This window comes from Neovison vison, chromosome 4 (genome assembly GCF_020171115.1).
Source record: "Neovison vison isolate M4711 chromosome 4, ASM_NN_V1, whole genome shotgun sequence".
Taxonomy (NCBI): domain Eukaryota; kingdom Metazoa; phylum Chordata; class Mammalia; order Carnivora; family Mustelidae; genus Neogale; species Neogale vison.
This window is the reverse complement of record NC_058094.1, coordinates 49,908,223-49,924,231: the sequence shown is the minus strand read 5'-3', so window position 1 is coordinate 49,924,231 and position 16,009 is coordinate 49,908,223. Positions and strand designations below refer to the sequence as shown.

The window sequence follows — 16,009 nt, the reverse complement described above, 5'->3', positions numbered from 1 at the left end:
AAGCTATAATGATTCTTGGTTATTTAAAGCAGAGTTTGCCTTCCTCCTTTTTTTCTGATTTACTGGAAACTAATAATTTAGGCTGTGAATTGTATCAGACAGAACCTATATGCATGAGTAACTTATTTCAACAGTATCAAAATCAATAGTCGTTGGATTTGCTACAAAGCAGAACCTCTGTATTCCAATTTATAATATATTTTGCCACACCTCAAATAAATTCTGTATAAAAAAAGAATCAACATTAAATGCCTGTGAAGTTGGTTACACTTGCTCCTGTATAAAGAAGGTCCAGATTGTAAATAATATGCTGTCCCAGACTGTGTGTGTGTGTATGGCCTGTGTTTTTAAAGAATCAAGAAAGTAGTGATGCCTTGGGAGAGCTGGTAACCAATTACATGAAACTAAATTCTGTTCATTAATTTGGATAATGTTCAGAGTTTTGTTAAGGACATAAATGTGTTTTTTCTTTACTACCATGACTCTTACCACACGACTCCATGTTCAAGATAGGTAATTGTCTAATTCACCCTGAAAAAGAGCTGTAGGATAACCTCTTTTTTAAGGTTCTGTCTAGGCCATTGGAGAAAAGCTCAGAAATATGAGTGGTAACCAACTAGAGAAACAGTATAGCATTCCTGCACTTATTCATAACATGGTAGCATGGAGTATTTTTGTTGACCTTACTTTTGAGTCAGACTTTTAATACAAAGCTTTTGTATTATATTTGCTGGCACCACAACTTTGTGCTATAGATTTTTGATTTATTGTTGATTTTATACTTTGTGTCACTCTTCCATTTTCATTGTGAGATTAAAAAATGTAGATAGTATATTTCGGTACTACAAGTGTAGGTATAATTTAGAATCCCTCCCCTCACCCTGCCACGTCTCTAGACTTAATTATTAACAGGTTGCTGAGATATATTTTTTCAAAGTTTCAAAAAACAATTAAGGCTGTTTTTAGACAAGACGGTCTATGAACAGAGAAATGAAATAGGAAGTGACATGGGTAGACAATTAGTACTCGCCCTCAGGACTAGTCCATAACGTGACATGAAGTATTCTTAATTGTGTTCTTTTATTTCTGTGGGCTTTATGTCATGACCCTTCATATATTTTTTTCCTCCACTCTAACATCTGCTAGCTTTTAAATGGGATAATTTCTTTGGTATTTGCAACGTTTGAGAGATGCTTTGAACATACCCACCTATTGTTCCCAAGCAACTGACCAGGTCAAATTTGGGATTGGGCTCTCATGCTGTGAACTTATTAATCAACCCTTTTTGGCTTTAAAATATAAATTGTCCCTTATCTCAATGTCCTTTGTCTCCCCCTTCCCCCCCTCCCCTTTTTAAAAACAGGCTGCAGATACTTTGGCTGTGAGACAAAAAAGAAGAATTTACGATATCACCAATGTCTTGGAGGGAATTGACCTGATTGAGAAAAAGTCAAAAAATAGCATACAGTGGAAGTAAGTTTGTACTGGGTACAAACCAGTACCCTACTCTAAAACCTTTGTTTTTCTTCCTAACACTCTGGGAAATGTGCACTTTCTACTGTTTAGCTCTCCTAAATCTTCTCTCTTGGCCCTCTAGTCTCACCAGGCCTCTTGTCTTTCCCCGGACCCAGCTCTGGGCCTCTGCAAATGGCACTCCTCTATTGGCACACTCCCTTACTCTGTCCACTGTTTGATTTATACTCTGAACATTCAAATCTTGCTTTCTTCCTCAGGCTACTCATTTGGCATACAGTGCATACTGCATTGTATTATTAATCCCTCCCTGCCCAAGTGTTCAGGGGCTTAACTAATATCAACTTCTTAAGAACAGGAACTATGTCCTGTGTATAGAATATGTACCTTATATAGGGTAGTTGATTGAAATGCGTATTGTCATTTGTTAGCTGTTGTATGGTTGTATGTTCGAATGTAAAAAATATTTTCTGTTCTGCAGATTTGTCCTCTTTGGCCTTAGTTTTTGGTTTTGCTTTGTTTTAAAGCCAGAGTCTCACCAAAATATTAAAAGGTCGCAATTTATTTTACCAGCATCTTAGTCTGTCATGGCACTTCCAGGTGGGACTGCTTAGCTTTGACATCCTTTTGATGCCAGTCGCCAGCCTGGCCTTTCCGATGACAAACACCATTCTAGAACATACCGAGAACTTTTTTTGGACTTTATAAAAATTTTTATTTTTCTGTGTGGCAAAAGCATTGAGAATTTTTATAATTTGATTGTTCTTGTCAATAAATTTTCTAAGCAAATATATTCAGAGGTATGATGTTTAGATTGTCTAAGGATTTTAATGCTTGCTTTTTTAGGAGATTATAAAGATTTTTTGTCTTGAAAAATTACTAATTAAGTCAGTGTTTATTACTATAAAAATTAAGTGATGTTAACCTGGGCCTGATACTGGCATTATTAATTCTTGTATGTTTTTAAGAGGTGTAGGTGCTGGCTGTAATACTAAAGAAGTCATAGACAGATTAAGATATCTTAAAGCTGAAATTGAAGATCTGGAACTGAAGGAAAGAGAACTTGATCAGCAGAAGTTGTGGCTACAGCAAAGCATCAAAAATGTGATGGACGACTCCATTAATAATAGATATCCTTTTAAATAAGTTACCCACAGGGGCGTAGAGTTTGTATTTATGTATTATCCAGTCTGAAGATCAGTTACTTTATTGTAGTGTTTTGAAAAGTTTTGTAAGTGAATATAGCATTTTAATTTTACAAAGTCATTCTTGTCACTTATACTGATATTTGAAAAGTTTTTACCTCTTAAAGTACATAATACATCTGTTAACATTATTCATGTGTTGTATTAAAAAAAAGTTTATCCACTTTCAGTCTACCATTGATAGGATGCAATATGCTAGCTAAAGTGGGCTTAGGGGGTCTCTAAATATTAGAAGTCATTGTTAAATGCATAGGTATATTTATTTATTTTTTTAAAAAAGATCTTATTTATTTATTTGACAGAGAGAGATCACAAGTAGGCAGAGAGGCAGGCGAGAGAGAGGAGGAAGCAGGCTCCCTGCTGAGCTGAGAGCCTGATGTGGGACTCTATCCCAGGACCCTGAGATCATGACCTGAGCCGAAGGCAGTGGCTTAACCCACTGAGCCACCCAGGCGCCCCTGCACAGGTATATTTAAATAATTATGCTCAGTGTTCTGAAGTAGCAAAAATTCAGTAACTCTCAAAGTTTTGAAAAATTAATTTTGGCTTGAAAATAAAATATCATGGGCCTGCAATCAATCCAGGAAACTTTCTGCCTAATATTAACTCAAAGATAGTACATGCTTGAGGCTGGGGACCGAAGCTTATGTGTTTATCATATTATGTGGGGGAATTAGTGATATACTTCATGTGTTGCTTAAAAATCACTTTTCTCTCAAATACCAATGTTTGAAAGGGGGAAGCAGGCTCCCTGCTGAACAGAGAACCCAATGTGGGGCTCGATCCCAGGACCCCGAGATCATGACCTGAACCAAAGGCAGAGGCTTAACCCACTGAACCACCCAGGCACCCCTATACAATTAATTTTTTATGTGTTTTGTAATTTGTTGAATAAGTCCATGATCTCATTTGCAATTTCCTCTCTACGGATCGAAGCTCCTTAACAGTTTGATAACAATAGGATTTTCAAGCTGTGCCTGATGGAGCCCCAAGATACAGAAACCACTGAATTAGTTGATCTTGGACTTTGCGGCACTGCATTCCAAGAATCTGGCCATTCCCATTCCCTAAACCATGACCCAGGGAGATTCTCAGTTTGGTCACTCTCCACTGCTAATGGCATGCTTTTCCCTACCAATACCTTTCCCTACAGAAGCCGTCTGTCTCCATGAGCAATATGCACTGTTTTCCATCTTTCTCTTAAAAGGCCCTCTCCCAGAAAATCGAAAGTGATTTCTCCTTGGAGCAAAGGATGGGCACTCCTCTTTGGACCTTTGTCTTTGCCTTTCCAAACTGAAGACCTTTTTTTTTTTTTTTATCTTAGCATATGTGGCAGCACCTTTATGCATTTGGTCATTTTGTTTTGGCCTGGAAATTTATTATCTTAACTTAAATGCCTAGACCATGGTATACATATTATTCCTTAACTCTTATGACAGTACATTTTCCTATGTAACTCACGAAGACATCTGTAATTGCTTTAATGGTAAGTACCATTAGTCAGTTTGTTCTAACATTCTTCCTCTGATCGACATATTTAGAGTAGAGTGATTCAGCTTTCCCCAGGCACTCACCCGAGGTCATTATTTTCAGGAACTGTGGACATTTTGTGTCAGCTTACAGTGCTCTGTAGTTACAGGCTGCTTTTGTTTCTGTTCTCATGACAATAACTGCTTTTCAGTTTTCACTTCATTGACTGCACTGGTAGGTGTAAACTGTGTGGTGGAGGGGCAGCTAAGTCAGAGAGACTAAACAAGTCTCCAAGTCACAGATCTGTAGTGTCAGTGACCAAATTTGAACCAAACATGGTTCTCGTCACTGTTTACGAAACTGTGTGCAGCAAGTGTGCTGGTCACAAATGAACTCAAAGAAAGCATGAAGGCAGAGTTAGGTGAATCCATTGTATAACCAGGACAATTATTCCTAACCCTGTTCCATCCCCTGCTCCCTGTTTTCCCCTTGAAAGGACAATACAGTATATTAATAACTATAGCAGGAGGTGGGCTGTATTCCCATAATCATAACCCAAGTAAAATGAAATATTGTATACATATTTATATTTAGTTATGCATGGCTTATTAAACAGTCTTGTATATTATGCAAGCACCTTGCCAAGTGATATCTGGCTTTCTAAGACTATGTTAACACTGTGTGGACTTACGGCTTTAGTCTGCCACCATATGTCCTGAGCTTGCTTGCCTTTTTTTTTTTTAAGATTTTATTTATTTGAGAGAGAAGGGAGTACACCAGACATGAGTGGGGCAGGGGCAGAACAAGAGGGAGAAGCAGGCTTCCCACTAGACAGGGAGTCCCATGTAGGGATTGGTCCTAGCACTCTGGGATCATGACCTGAGCCGAAGGCAGATACTTAGCTGACTGAGCCACCCAGGGACCCCTGTCCTAAGCTTTCTAAGAAAGTTTGGGGAAAGTATTTTTTTAATCCTCAACGCCACACAGTCTGCTATAGAATTCAGCTTTAAAATTCAGTTCACTTTAGCTCAAGATTTCACAGTATGGTACCTAATCTCTAGTACCGTTAGTCACTTAAGTAATTTTAAAATCTCAAGTAGACAATGTTATTTGCAGCTAAAGGTTTCAAGAATTTTAGACCTTATACAAGACTGAATGAAAGCAAAGTTCACTTAATCTGAATTTGTTAATGAGAATAACAGAGCAAACACTGAGTATTTACCCTCTTCTAAGATCTATTACATGTATTACCCCATCTAATCCTCAGATCTATGCAGTAAATTGTATCTCCCCCATTTTGTAGAATTAGGAATCAAAGCCCAAGGTCACCTAACCTGGGATTCAAACCCAAGCATTCTGACTCCAGAGCCCGTACTCTTGCCACTATATTCCAAGATCAATAGTATTTTCTAAAGTTTAAAACCATTCTTTTCACCAGGTGATACACTTTTGGCCATTCAGGCACCTTCGGGGACACAGCTGGAGGTACCTATTCCAGAAATGGTATGTAGGATAAGTTTCCTTAAAATTGATCTACTGTCTCAAGAGGGACAAATGTTTTCTTATTAGCTGAAGAAGATAACTAGGCGTGAACACTTTCAAATTACTGCTTTCAAGTTTCCTACCTGAAAGTATTGGTACCTGAATTTGGATGACTTTAGTAAGATTATAGAAGTGACTGAATTATTTAACATTTTGATTAAAAGCTTTATTAAGTTTGATTTTGATCTAGAAAATATCAAGGAATGAGCAATGATAAACAGTCACAATTCTTTAAAAAATCAGTTAAAATTACTATATCTGTAACTGATTTAACAATCCTGAGGAAAAAGGTCAACTTCAATATCAACAGTAACAGATTTGCTTTAAATTGGGTCTTTCCCAAAACATTTTCCAGTTGAGTCAGACATTTATTGACTCTGCTATATATAATTCTATGCTATAAAATAATTAGTCCCTAATAGCTTTATCTTAATTTTTAATGTTCCAAGGTAGTTGGAAATTTTAATATTTATTCATTTGTTTATACCCAATAACTTTCAAGGGTCAGAATGGACAAAAGAAATACCAGATCAATCTAAAGAGTCATTCAGGACCTATCCACGTGCTGCTTATAAATAAAGAGTCCAGTTCGTCTAAGCCTGTGGTTTTTCCTGTCCCCCCACCTGATGACCTCACACAACCCTCCTCTCAGCCCTCCACTCCAGTGACTCCACAGAAATCCAACACAGCAACTCAGAATCTGCCTGAGCAACATGCCTCTGAAAGAAGCCAAAATCTTCAACAAACACCAGCCACAGACTTATCATCAGGTGGGTCTAGAGCCTTTGTTCTAAAAAGTCAGAAGGGAGACTATGAATACTGTATTAAACAAGTTGGTGAGATTTTTTGACTTTGTCAGCTCTGGTTACTCACTCGATTACCAAACCCAGGAGGCAAAATGGTAAGCTTAGTTAAGTATTTTGTGTCTCCTGCATGCCCAGCACTGGGACAGGTATTATGAGGAAAATTTACAAACAGATCCTACCTTTAATTATACTACTATGGATTTGTTTTTTAGGTAACGTAGACATACAATCTGATGGTCTTTTCAGACACATACAGTTGAATGCAGTATAATGTGCCCATGACTGTGTACAATTATAAACAGTGACCAAGGAAAAGATAGTTAATGGGCCTATGCATGCAGTTTCCCTTAGGATTCACATTTGGAATTAATTGAAATTTGTTCATTTTCCCCCATTTTCATTATTTACATATGTCAAGGTTTTTTGTTTTTTCTTATCAGAGGTTTACTTTGAAAGACTCTTTTCTCTCTTAGTCATTCTAGGATGAATGTCTGAAATGTGTTCTAATTACCTTTAAGAAAAATCAGATGGGTGTACAGTATAGTGATGCTTGCCTCCTTTCTTCATATCCCTTATTGTTATACTTTTTATTTGGAAAGCTTAGTTTTATAGAGTTGAAAAAGGGTCTCAACCTTAATTTTGGGAATCTTGCCTTCCCAGGTTGTTTAATCTGAAATGAAAGTAACTAAAACTCTAAAAACTGGGCATCAGGAATAGGATAAACATCTAAACTATAAAAATTTCCTTGGGCACTTAATTTTTTCCATGGTTACGTGTCTAGGTATTTAGCAACTCCTTACGGATTCCAAATAAAAGGCCTATGGCAGGTATTCTCTCAATGGTTGCCAATGAATGACTTACTTAGTCATTCCAGTCTAGATGTAATAATGCAGATCATTAAGAACTACATTGTGTACAATCCCATGTTTATTTTTACCTTTGGCATTTGTCTCAGTGGAATGTGGTGTAAGTCTTACTACTCTGGGAGTTCACAGTAGTTAAGAATGAGGCTACAGGGGCACCTGCGTGGCTCAGTGGGTTAAGCCTCTGCCTTCGGCTCAGGTCATGATCCCAGAGTCCTGGGATCGAGCCCCACATCAGGCTCTCTGCTCAGCAGGAAGCCTGCTTCCTCCCTCTCTCTCTGCCTGCTTCTCTGCCTACTTCTGATCTCCTGTCTTTCAAAAAAACAAGTAAAATCTTTAACAAAAAAAAAAAAAAAAAAAAAGAATGAGGCTATAGAGATCTAATTGGACATAGTATTTTTCAGCTTCTTGTCCTCCTTTACTTCCTCTGTAACTATTTCTATACTTTCAGGTATAGAATGAGGGTGCACAGTGGAAGTGTATTCCTTAAGAAGCTTATGATCTAATTATAATCTAATGGGGAATGTATAAAGACAGACAAGTTTTACGTGGTTTAACACAATTAGTACATTGGCCTCCACAAAGCATTAAAAAATTTCTGTATATAGCTTCGTATTTGGAAATAGTAGAGAGAATAATTTGGGGTCCGATTAGAGAGAACCTTAAATATCAGACTGAGTTGGGACTTTAGCCCATAAGCCAATGAGGATTTGTGAGCAGGGAAGTAGCATACTTAGAACTGTACACTGGTGAGCACAGGAAACACAGGGAAGATGCTTTTGGGAAGCAGAAGGATTAGAGGCAATGGAGATTGGAGATCTGATGTCTGCAGTTATGCAGCCAGGAGAGAACATTAAAGCTAAAATGGATGGTAACAAGATTGGAAAGAGGATTTGAGAAACTCTGTTTACGCAAAGTATGAAATAACTTTGATATGTGAGATCTGGAGATAAATTTAACAGGAGGAATGGAAAGTTGAAGTTTTAAGGTTGGGTGGCTGGGAGAATTATACCACTGACTTTGTAAAACCGAGGAGTCAATTTTGGGAGAATGATGATGAGTCCTTTGATCTACATCTTGAGTTTGGACGTTTAAAAGTAATGCCAAGCATGGGGTGCTGGGTGGCTCAGTGGGTTAAAGCCTCTGCCTTCAGCTCAGGTCATGATCTCAGGGTCCTGGGATCGAGCCCCACATTGGGCTCTTTGTTCAGCGGGGAGCCTGTTTCCCCCTCTCTCTGCCTACTTGTGGTCTCTGTCAAAAAAATAAATAAAATCTTTGGAAAAAAAAAAAAAAGTAATGCCAAGCAGAGTTGGTACTCATGAAAGAGGCATCTTTCCATAAAGTTCTATTATTTTAAAAATGTTAATCAAGCTGCTTTTTAAATTGTTTAAATATATGCTGTTATATATATCCTGCATTTAAATATAACTGCCTTTTACTATTAAAATATATGAACAGAAATGTAACAAAACTTTATCACATTTCTGTTCCCAGCAGGTACTATTAGTGGAGATATCATTGATGAGTTAATGTCTTCTGATGGTAAGTAGTTTAAAATTTTACTATTTTACATATCAATGCTTTTCTAGAATTTGTAAGTGGCCTAAGATTTAAAAGAAATGCAGAACCTATGTTTTTTAACTGCGTAACATACTATGACGATTTATGAAAAATCTCCCACTGAACAGTAAATTGTAGGCATCCTTCAGAATTTTAATTTTTCTGCATTTTGAGAAAAAAGGGCCCATGAGGGGATACTTATTACCATCACCGACTGAATTTCTACAGTTAGCATACTAGCCCTTCACACATCTGAAGAATTTGGCCAAGAAGAGTAAAATAACATATTGGTAATCTCAAAACCCAGTTTTGTAAATACCCTACTAGGGCTAACTTCAGGCTACCAATGTGAAGTACCTGAACTATTACTAACATTAGCCAAATTGTCATCTAATCTGAAATAATTTTTTAAAACATTTTATTTATTTGACAGGCAGAGATCACAAGTAGGCAGAGAGGCAGGCAGAGAGGGGTTGAAGCAGGCTCCCTGCAGAGCAGAGAGCTCGATGCGGGACTCGATCCCAGGACCCTGAGATCATGACCTGAGCAGAAGGCAGAGGCTTTAACCCACTGAGCCACCCAGGTGCCCCAAATCTGAAATAACTTTTTAAAAATCCTAAAAATACAAATTTTTTTTTTTGTAATTACTTTAATAGCTCTTTTAGCTTCACCTTTCTGTAAGTTCTTGGATTCAGTTCTGGTTCCTAACAAACATAGCCAAACCTAGGAAGCTGAAACTGCTAAATAATAAATGGTACAGTAGCCATTTGAGATTAAGCATTTCTGTAGGAACAGAACGTCAGCAAATTCATTAAGCCCAGTTCCTACTTCTGTTTACAAAGTAGTAACTTATTTAGCAGATCAGAGGACAGTGCTTGACTGATTTTTTTTTAAGATTTTATTTATTTGAGAAAGAGAATGAGCATGAATGGGGGGAGAGGCAAAGAGAGAGGGAGAAGCAGACTCCACGGTGATGAGCAGGGAGCTGGATTCAGGGCTGGATCTCAGGACCTTAGGATCATGACCTGAGCTGAAGACAGATGCTTAACCCACTGAGCCACCTAGACACCCTGACCAATGTTTTTAAAGCACATATTTTAGCGTAACAAGTTCAACCAATACAAATTTTCTTTTTCTCATGCTATACTATGCATACCCATGCATGAATTATCTTTAAATGAGAATCTTTCAAATTACACACTAGATACAAGTCATTAATTTCATTATTACTTTTTCTATTATATACTGTAAAATAGTCTTATATGTAATTTAATTTGGATAGATGTACTTGAGAGAGTATTTTGTTAAACATAATTAGCCGTATGTAAGAACCGTGCTTAATACCTTATTTGTTTTGCTTGCAGTGTTTCCTCTCTTACGGCTTTCTCCTACCCCCGCAGATGACTACAACTTTAATTTAGATGATAATGAAGGAGTCTGTGATCTGTTTGATGTCCAGATACTAAATTATTAGATTCCATGGAAACTTGGGACTGTTATCTACCTCTAACTGTAACATTTTAGACTTCTTAATAACCTAAGTATTTAAAATAATGAATGTAACATCTTTTTAGTTCACTGATTCTGAAGTGTTCTCTAATACTTTCTTTTTTACTTCACAAAACTTCAACCATAAAATCAAAGGGCTCTTTCAACCACAAAAACAAAGGCTTTTTTCAGGGGAAAAGGTGATTTAATACTCACAAATCCCTTCCATCCTCACGTAATTAGATGCTGGGATTTCAGCTTTTCTTCCAATTCTGAATCCTTCTTGTTTTTCCTCTTATGAGAGGAAGGTTAAAATAGATCTAAGGCCATCAAAAACAAAAAAAGTTGGCCAAAGGCTTATCACTTGTTTGTCTTGTATTTTTTTACTGCCACGAAACTGTCCGTATTTTTGTGTGTCCTCCTATCCAAACACACATTCACTGCCACTTATAAAGTGAAGGATGTAAAGTAGGATTATATTAACTGTTTAAGTGAACAGATTTTGTGAAGTGCCTTCTGTTTTAGCACTTTAAGTTTATCACATTTTGTTGACTTCTGACATTCCACTTTCCTAGATTATAGGAAAGATCTGTTTTATGTAGTTTGTTTTAAAAATGTGCCAATGCCTGTACATTAACAAGATTTTTAAAAATAAAACTGTATAAAACATTTAATTTATTGGTCTTTTTGGGGTATTTGATGTATCTCCAGTGTATTACAACTGAGCCATTAATCTTGTCGCTTCATCAACATTAACTGGTTCATTTTCATGACACTGCTGAGGAATCTGAAGGGAAAAAAATACTGTATTTTAAAATGTAGATAAGAGTAGTGAACAAAAATGACTTGTATATAATTATTTTCTGACTTAATTTCTTCTAATCATAGGAAGTAAAACAATAAATTCTCATATTCAGACTCAATGTTTTAGTCTGAATATGACTCAATATGCTGTATATACTACAAGGCCAAGAATGGCAGAAAGCCAAATACTAAAAACTGCATTCAACTTACTGGCTTTACAAAGTTGGGAGTTTAACTTATTAACAATAACAAAAGGAACCGATTTCTACTCACCAGCTGTTTCTGCAAAGGTTCAAGGGAAAGGCCTTTTGAGAAATGTGCAAGTTCCTTTTGTATATCTACAAAAGCTTTATTCACTCTGGTAACTTTTTCATTATTCACAATGTTTATCTTTTAAAAAAGAAAAAAAGCATTAATTTACAATCTTATAACCATTAATGATAAAATATATCCAACTTTATTTTAACCTTGTTAAACCTAAAAATTCAACAATCCTACTCATTTGTGGGGAAAATTCACACAAAAATTCTCATGGTTTTATTGGGAAATTTTTAGACAAAAGGTTGTGTTTTTAAAAATAAGAATTATGTGGTCATACCTCATATGTAGAATTGGTATAGGCACACTAAATACATGACCACAGTCCTAGAAGGTACCTAGGTACAGTCCTTCTAGGACTATGGTACCATCATCTCTCATTGTAAAACGAGAAACCCAATCAGATCAAATGACTTACTCTCCTTGAACATTCTACCTCTGAATCCTTCCTTGACCTTCTTGCTTTATTGGAAGTCCCTTCCGGTCTCGTGAGGACATTTTCCTTTGCAGCACTCCTCCCTTAAATCTAAGAGGAAGGATCATATTCTTGTTCTTCGCTGCTGTTCCCAAACCATTTCTCCTTTAAAACTCAGCTCTTCAATTTCAGGGTTCTTTTTCACTACCTACCTCAGCCATCCACTCATATGGATTACTTCTGGCTACATCATTACTTGTAACTTCACACATCCTGTTTCTCTAGTTCACTTAGTTTGCTAACATTAACAGTTCTTGAGTCTTACTGAAACTGTCTCCCACCAATGTCACTATTTTTCACATTTTCATATCCTTTTTCCTTTAGCCACCAGAGATTCCATGACCGTTATTTGATCAATCCCTTCCTAACACTCTCTTAGCTTTCCTTCTCTTCTCTCCCTTAATCAAACCTGCTTGGCCACCTAGTTAAATTCAACTGACAGCTTTTTCTGAGCCTAAAACTGAGGAAATCGTGACTGACTGGCTGGCTTCACTTTAAGTTCATGACCACAAACTTTAATTTACCATTTATATAGTACCTGGCAATCTTACAACCTCCACTTAGGAAGTTAGGCCACTTTCTGAGAAAACTATTAGATTATTTCTGCAACCAGCCTGCCTATCCAGATTTCCCTCTCTTAGATTTCTCCCTTAGCATACATAAAGCTTCTAGTACTTCTATTCAAACAAAATGATCTCCTATCAAATACACAAAGTTTTCCCCTAGCTTGGGATCTTTGTATTTGCTTCTCTCTGCCTAGAATATGCTGCTCCCAACACTTAACAGAACTTTAGATTACTTGGTCCTTATCATCTGGATCTGGCTTCAATGTCAACCTGTATCATATCACCTAGCTTTATTTTCTTTATAACATTTACTAAGTCATAAAAATTCTTGATCAAAAAGCGTAATTTAGATAGTTCATGAAAACTGAAAGATGAAATGTTACATTTCTATCACTATTATGATAACTACTAGGCCCTAGAGAGCTGACTCCACCTACGACTTAAACTTGAAAACATTTCTTTGAAGAATTTTCTTAAAGAATCTACTTAATCTCAATGAAATTTCCCATTTCCCAAATATTGTGAAAAAACAAAACACAAAAAAGAAAACTCCTTTCTTTTCAAATTTTGCATTTTAAGAAAGAAAATATCTATCTTATTTTATAGGTTTTTGTTTGAGTTATAGATATCTTCAGGGAGGTAAGAATCACACTGAGGAGAAAAAGAATGAGTGCTGACCAGCATTTTCTGTCTTGCTTCTGTTAAGAGGTTCTTGAATATATTTGAGTTCAGAGATAAGAACTGTTTCCCATACCATGGTTTTTGTTTCTATGCTCTGATAAAGCTTTTAAAACTTATTTTGATAATCTTTAAAAACAAACAAACAAACAAACTAGAAACTGTTCTTTGGAGCCTCATGCATTTGCAATTAAAGTGCCTTTTTTTTTTTTTTATACATCCCCATCAAGAAAGGGAGGTAATTTTTTTTCACTCTTTTTTAAGTAAATGTTTAAAATCATCTTTCCTTTGTGAGAAAGGCTAAGAACCTGTTTTAAATAATAGCATTCAGTTTTCGAGTGGCTTTACAACTATGCTTTGCTTGTAAACAATAAAGTCAGAGTGCTTAGCTAATACTTACCTTCTTAAGGTTAGTGGTAACTGGTTTTGCTTTGTTTTTAGACTTAAAGTTTTTTTGGCTGGCTATATGAAATACATTCCTGGACTTCTGCCCTCTTAGTTTGTTCTTAGCCATTGTCTAAGTAAAAAAAGAAAAGGAGCTCAATTAGGTTGCTCACATTTATGAACTATAAATCAACTTAAGTTTTTATAGTAAAGATACCAATTTAGTCTAAAAAACTCCATTTTATTCCTGATTGTTTTTAAAGTTCCTGCATGTATTAAATTATTTCCATGTCTTTAGTCACTACTAGGTTTTCTGCTGTTTGAGTGCAGAGTATGTATCTAATTCTTTTATCTGTAATACCTCGCCTACAGGAAGTACCAGCCCACAGGAAGTACCACGTTAATTTCTGCTGGCTGAATTTGTTAATACTATCAACACAATCGCCTTCTCAGCTCTTTGCAGCATCTGACAATGTTAACTATCACCATCCATCCTGCTAGTTGACATACTACTTTACCATTCTGGCTCCTATCATCCTGCTTTAGGATGGACTCCTGTCTGCTTTCTCCTTTTTCACTCCTTTTCACTTGCCTCACTTTCTCTCCTATGTACACTTCTTCAAAATGAGTCCTTAATCCCAACTTCCTACCTTAAATTACCTTCACAACTTCCATATCACTTTACGTGAATGGCTCTTGTCTTGAAACTACATACTTTCTTTGCTCTGTAGCTAAACACTCACTGAGTCTGTAAATCCTACCTTAAAAACATGTCTTAAATCTGCTTTAACAATGAATATGAGGAAAATTTTAAAAAATATATTAAGATTTGTTGAGCTTATAATGTGTATAACCACTATGTGAACATTTTATATGCTTTAATTTACTCTGCACAACATTTTGTGGGGTGTACTATTATCCCCATTTTACAAATAAAACTGATGCAAAGAGGTTAATTTGCCCAATGTCACACTGTCATTAATCAAGAAGTGACAGGATTCAAAGCCGGGGAAGACTAGATCCAGAGTTAAAATTATGTGATATGGCTTCTCATGTATAAATAAACATCATGCAGTACTGACTAGTTCAGGACTGGATTACTGCTGTAGTCTCTAGGTCTACTTGGTTAGACCATAAACTGGCAGACTATACCAGTGGACCAAATTCGTCAGGCACCTGTCTCTAAGTAAAGTTGTAAAACACAGCTATGTCCATTTGATTATGTATTGTCTGTGGCTACCTCCCTGCTACAACTGTGGTCCACAAAGCCCAAAATTTATTTATTTATTTCACAAACATTTGGCCCATTCAGAAAGACTGCCAACCCCTGGCTTAAGTCAAGTGCATTCAAATCTATGCCTTGTGCTATGTGATGAACCATCCCAATATTAAAAACTTTGACTCTAACAATGCATTAGGGGCAGGGTGGTTTGTCCTGGGATATTACTGCTGGAACCCCAAACCTAAGATAAATATGTCAAACATAACCTGCCACCTCTCTGTACACCCATCCAACTCTACTCACTGCTCTCCAAAGATACTTTGCATATTCCTCCTTTCTTTCCTTTGTTCAACTTGTATCTCTCCACTGAAATGTATATCCTCCTTCAGTGTCTAGCTTCAGTAAACTACTCAGAGACAACAATGCTTACAAACACCAATGGTACTCCTACCTAAAACAAACGAACATGAGCACAGTAGGAAATTCACGATTACTACAGAGGAATAACTAAATACACATCATATCCCTGCAATTAAATAATCTAAGATCCTTCCAACAGTAACCCAAATCCCGTCATTTATGTAGTATTCATTAATAACAATTTAGAATGTGCCAGGTGGGGTATAAAAGTGACAGATACACAAAAAGTGATATATATACATGTATGTGATACAGACACAGACACATGATACGTCTTGCCAGAGGAAGCATACAATTGGGACACAAGAGGGAGAAGTCCACCAGAGTTGGGGACTTGAGAAAGGTTCGTGGAGAAGGGAATACCTTGGGGGCCTGCGGCAATATTGAAATTCTGAGAGCAACGTGAAAACTTGGATGACAAGAGACACAACGAAAAACTGGTACCCTGACAAGGGCTTAAGGCTCAAAAGGCACCAGGGTTTCGGGCCTGGGCCAGCAGGCCCGCTGCCCACTAGGATTGCTAGAGGCCGACCGCGACCGAGCCCAGCCTTCGGGCCTCACTGACACGAGACCCACCAGTCCTGTCCTGAGCCCCCAAAACTACACGCCAGCCTGCCAAATAGTTTATTAACCTCTCACCGTACCTTCAATATCCTCGTGCAACAACTCACGCTCCGGGTGACGCCATCTACACCCACAGGATCTTCCGGAAGTTCCGGGGAGGAAAGGAGCCAG

General features: G+C 37.0%; 2 protein-coding genes across 3 annotated transcripts in view; one reads left to right on the top strand and one right to left on the bottom strand.

Moving 5' to 3' along the window:
- The window catches only part of E2F5 (E2F transcription factor 5), a 29,421-nt gene extending 18,340 nt beyond the window's left edge, over positions 1–11,081 (top strand). The window contains exons 2-8 of one of the 2 annotated variants that reach the window (XM_044245383.1): positions 1,364–1,473; positions 2,442–2,603; positions 4,121–4,164; positions 5,587–5,651; positions 6,193–6,460; positions 8,857–8,901; positions 10,284–11,081. In XM_044245383.1, the coding sequence (XP_044101318.1) occupies positions 1,364–1,473; positions 2,442–2,603; positions 4,121–4,164; positions 5,587–5,651; positions 6,193–6,460; positions 8,857–8,901; positions 10,284–10,393 (804 nt within the window). In that variant the 3' untranslated portion in view covers positions 10,394–11,081. Of the gene's footprint in view, positions 1–1,363; positions 1,474–2,441; positions 2,604–4,120; positions 4,165–5,586; positions 5,652–6,192; positions 6,461–8,853; positions 8,902–10,283 lie in introns of both variants that reach the window. The other variant, XM_044245382.1, reaches the window with a different exon arrangement.
- Positions 11,066–16,009, bottom strand: RBIS (ribosomal biogenesis factor). Its single transcript, XM_044245384.1, has 4 exons — positions 15,919–16,009; positions 13,649–13,765; positions 11,485–11,601; positions 11,066–11,194 (listed from the first exon to the last, which is right to left on the bottom strand). Exons 2-4 carry the CDS (start codon positions 13,760–13,762, stop codon positions 11,123–11,125), a joined length of 303 nt encoding a protein of 100 aa, XP_044101319.1. The 5' UTR covers positions 13,763–13,765; positions 15,919–16,009; the 3' UTR covers positions 11,066–11,122.

What these genes read in the sequence shown, in the direction of transcription:
- RBIS (XM_044245384.1), bottom strand. Translation starts at nt 13,762, where the DNA reads ATGGCTAAGAACAAACTAAGAGGGCAGAAGTCCAGGAATGTATTTCAT. An exon ending in TTACCACTAACCTTAAGAAG is followed by an intron (nt 11,602 to 13,648) that starts GTAAGTATTAGC and finishes CTTTTTTAAAAG; the next exon opens with ATAAACATTGTGAATAATGA. An exon ending in AACCTTTGCAGAAACAGCTG is followed by an intron (nt 11,195 to 11,484) that starts GTGAGTAGAAAT and finishes TTTTCCCTTCAG; the next exon opens with ATTCCTCAGCAGTGTCATGA.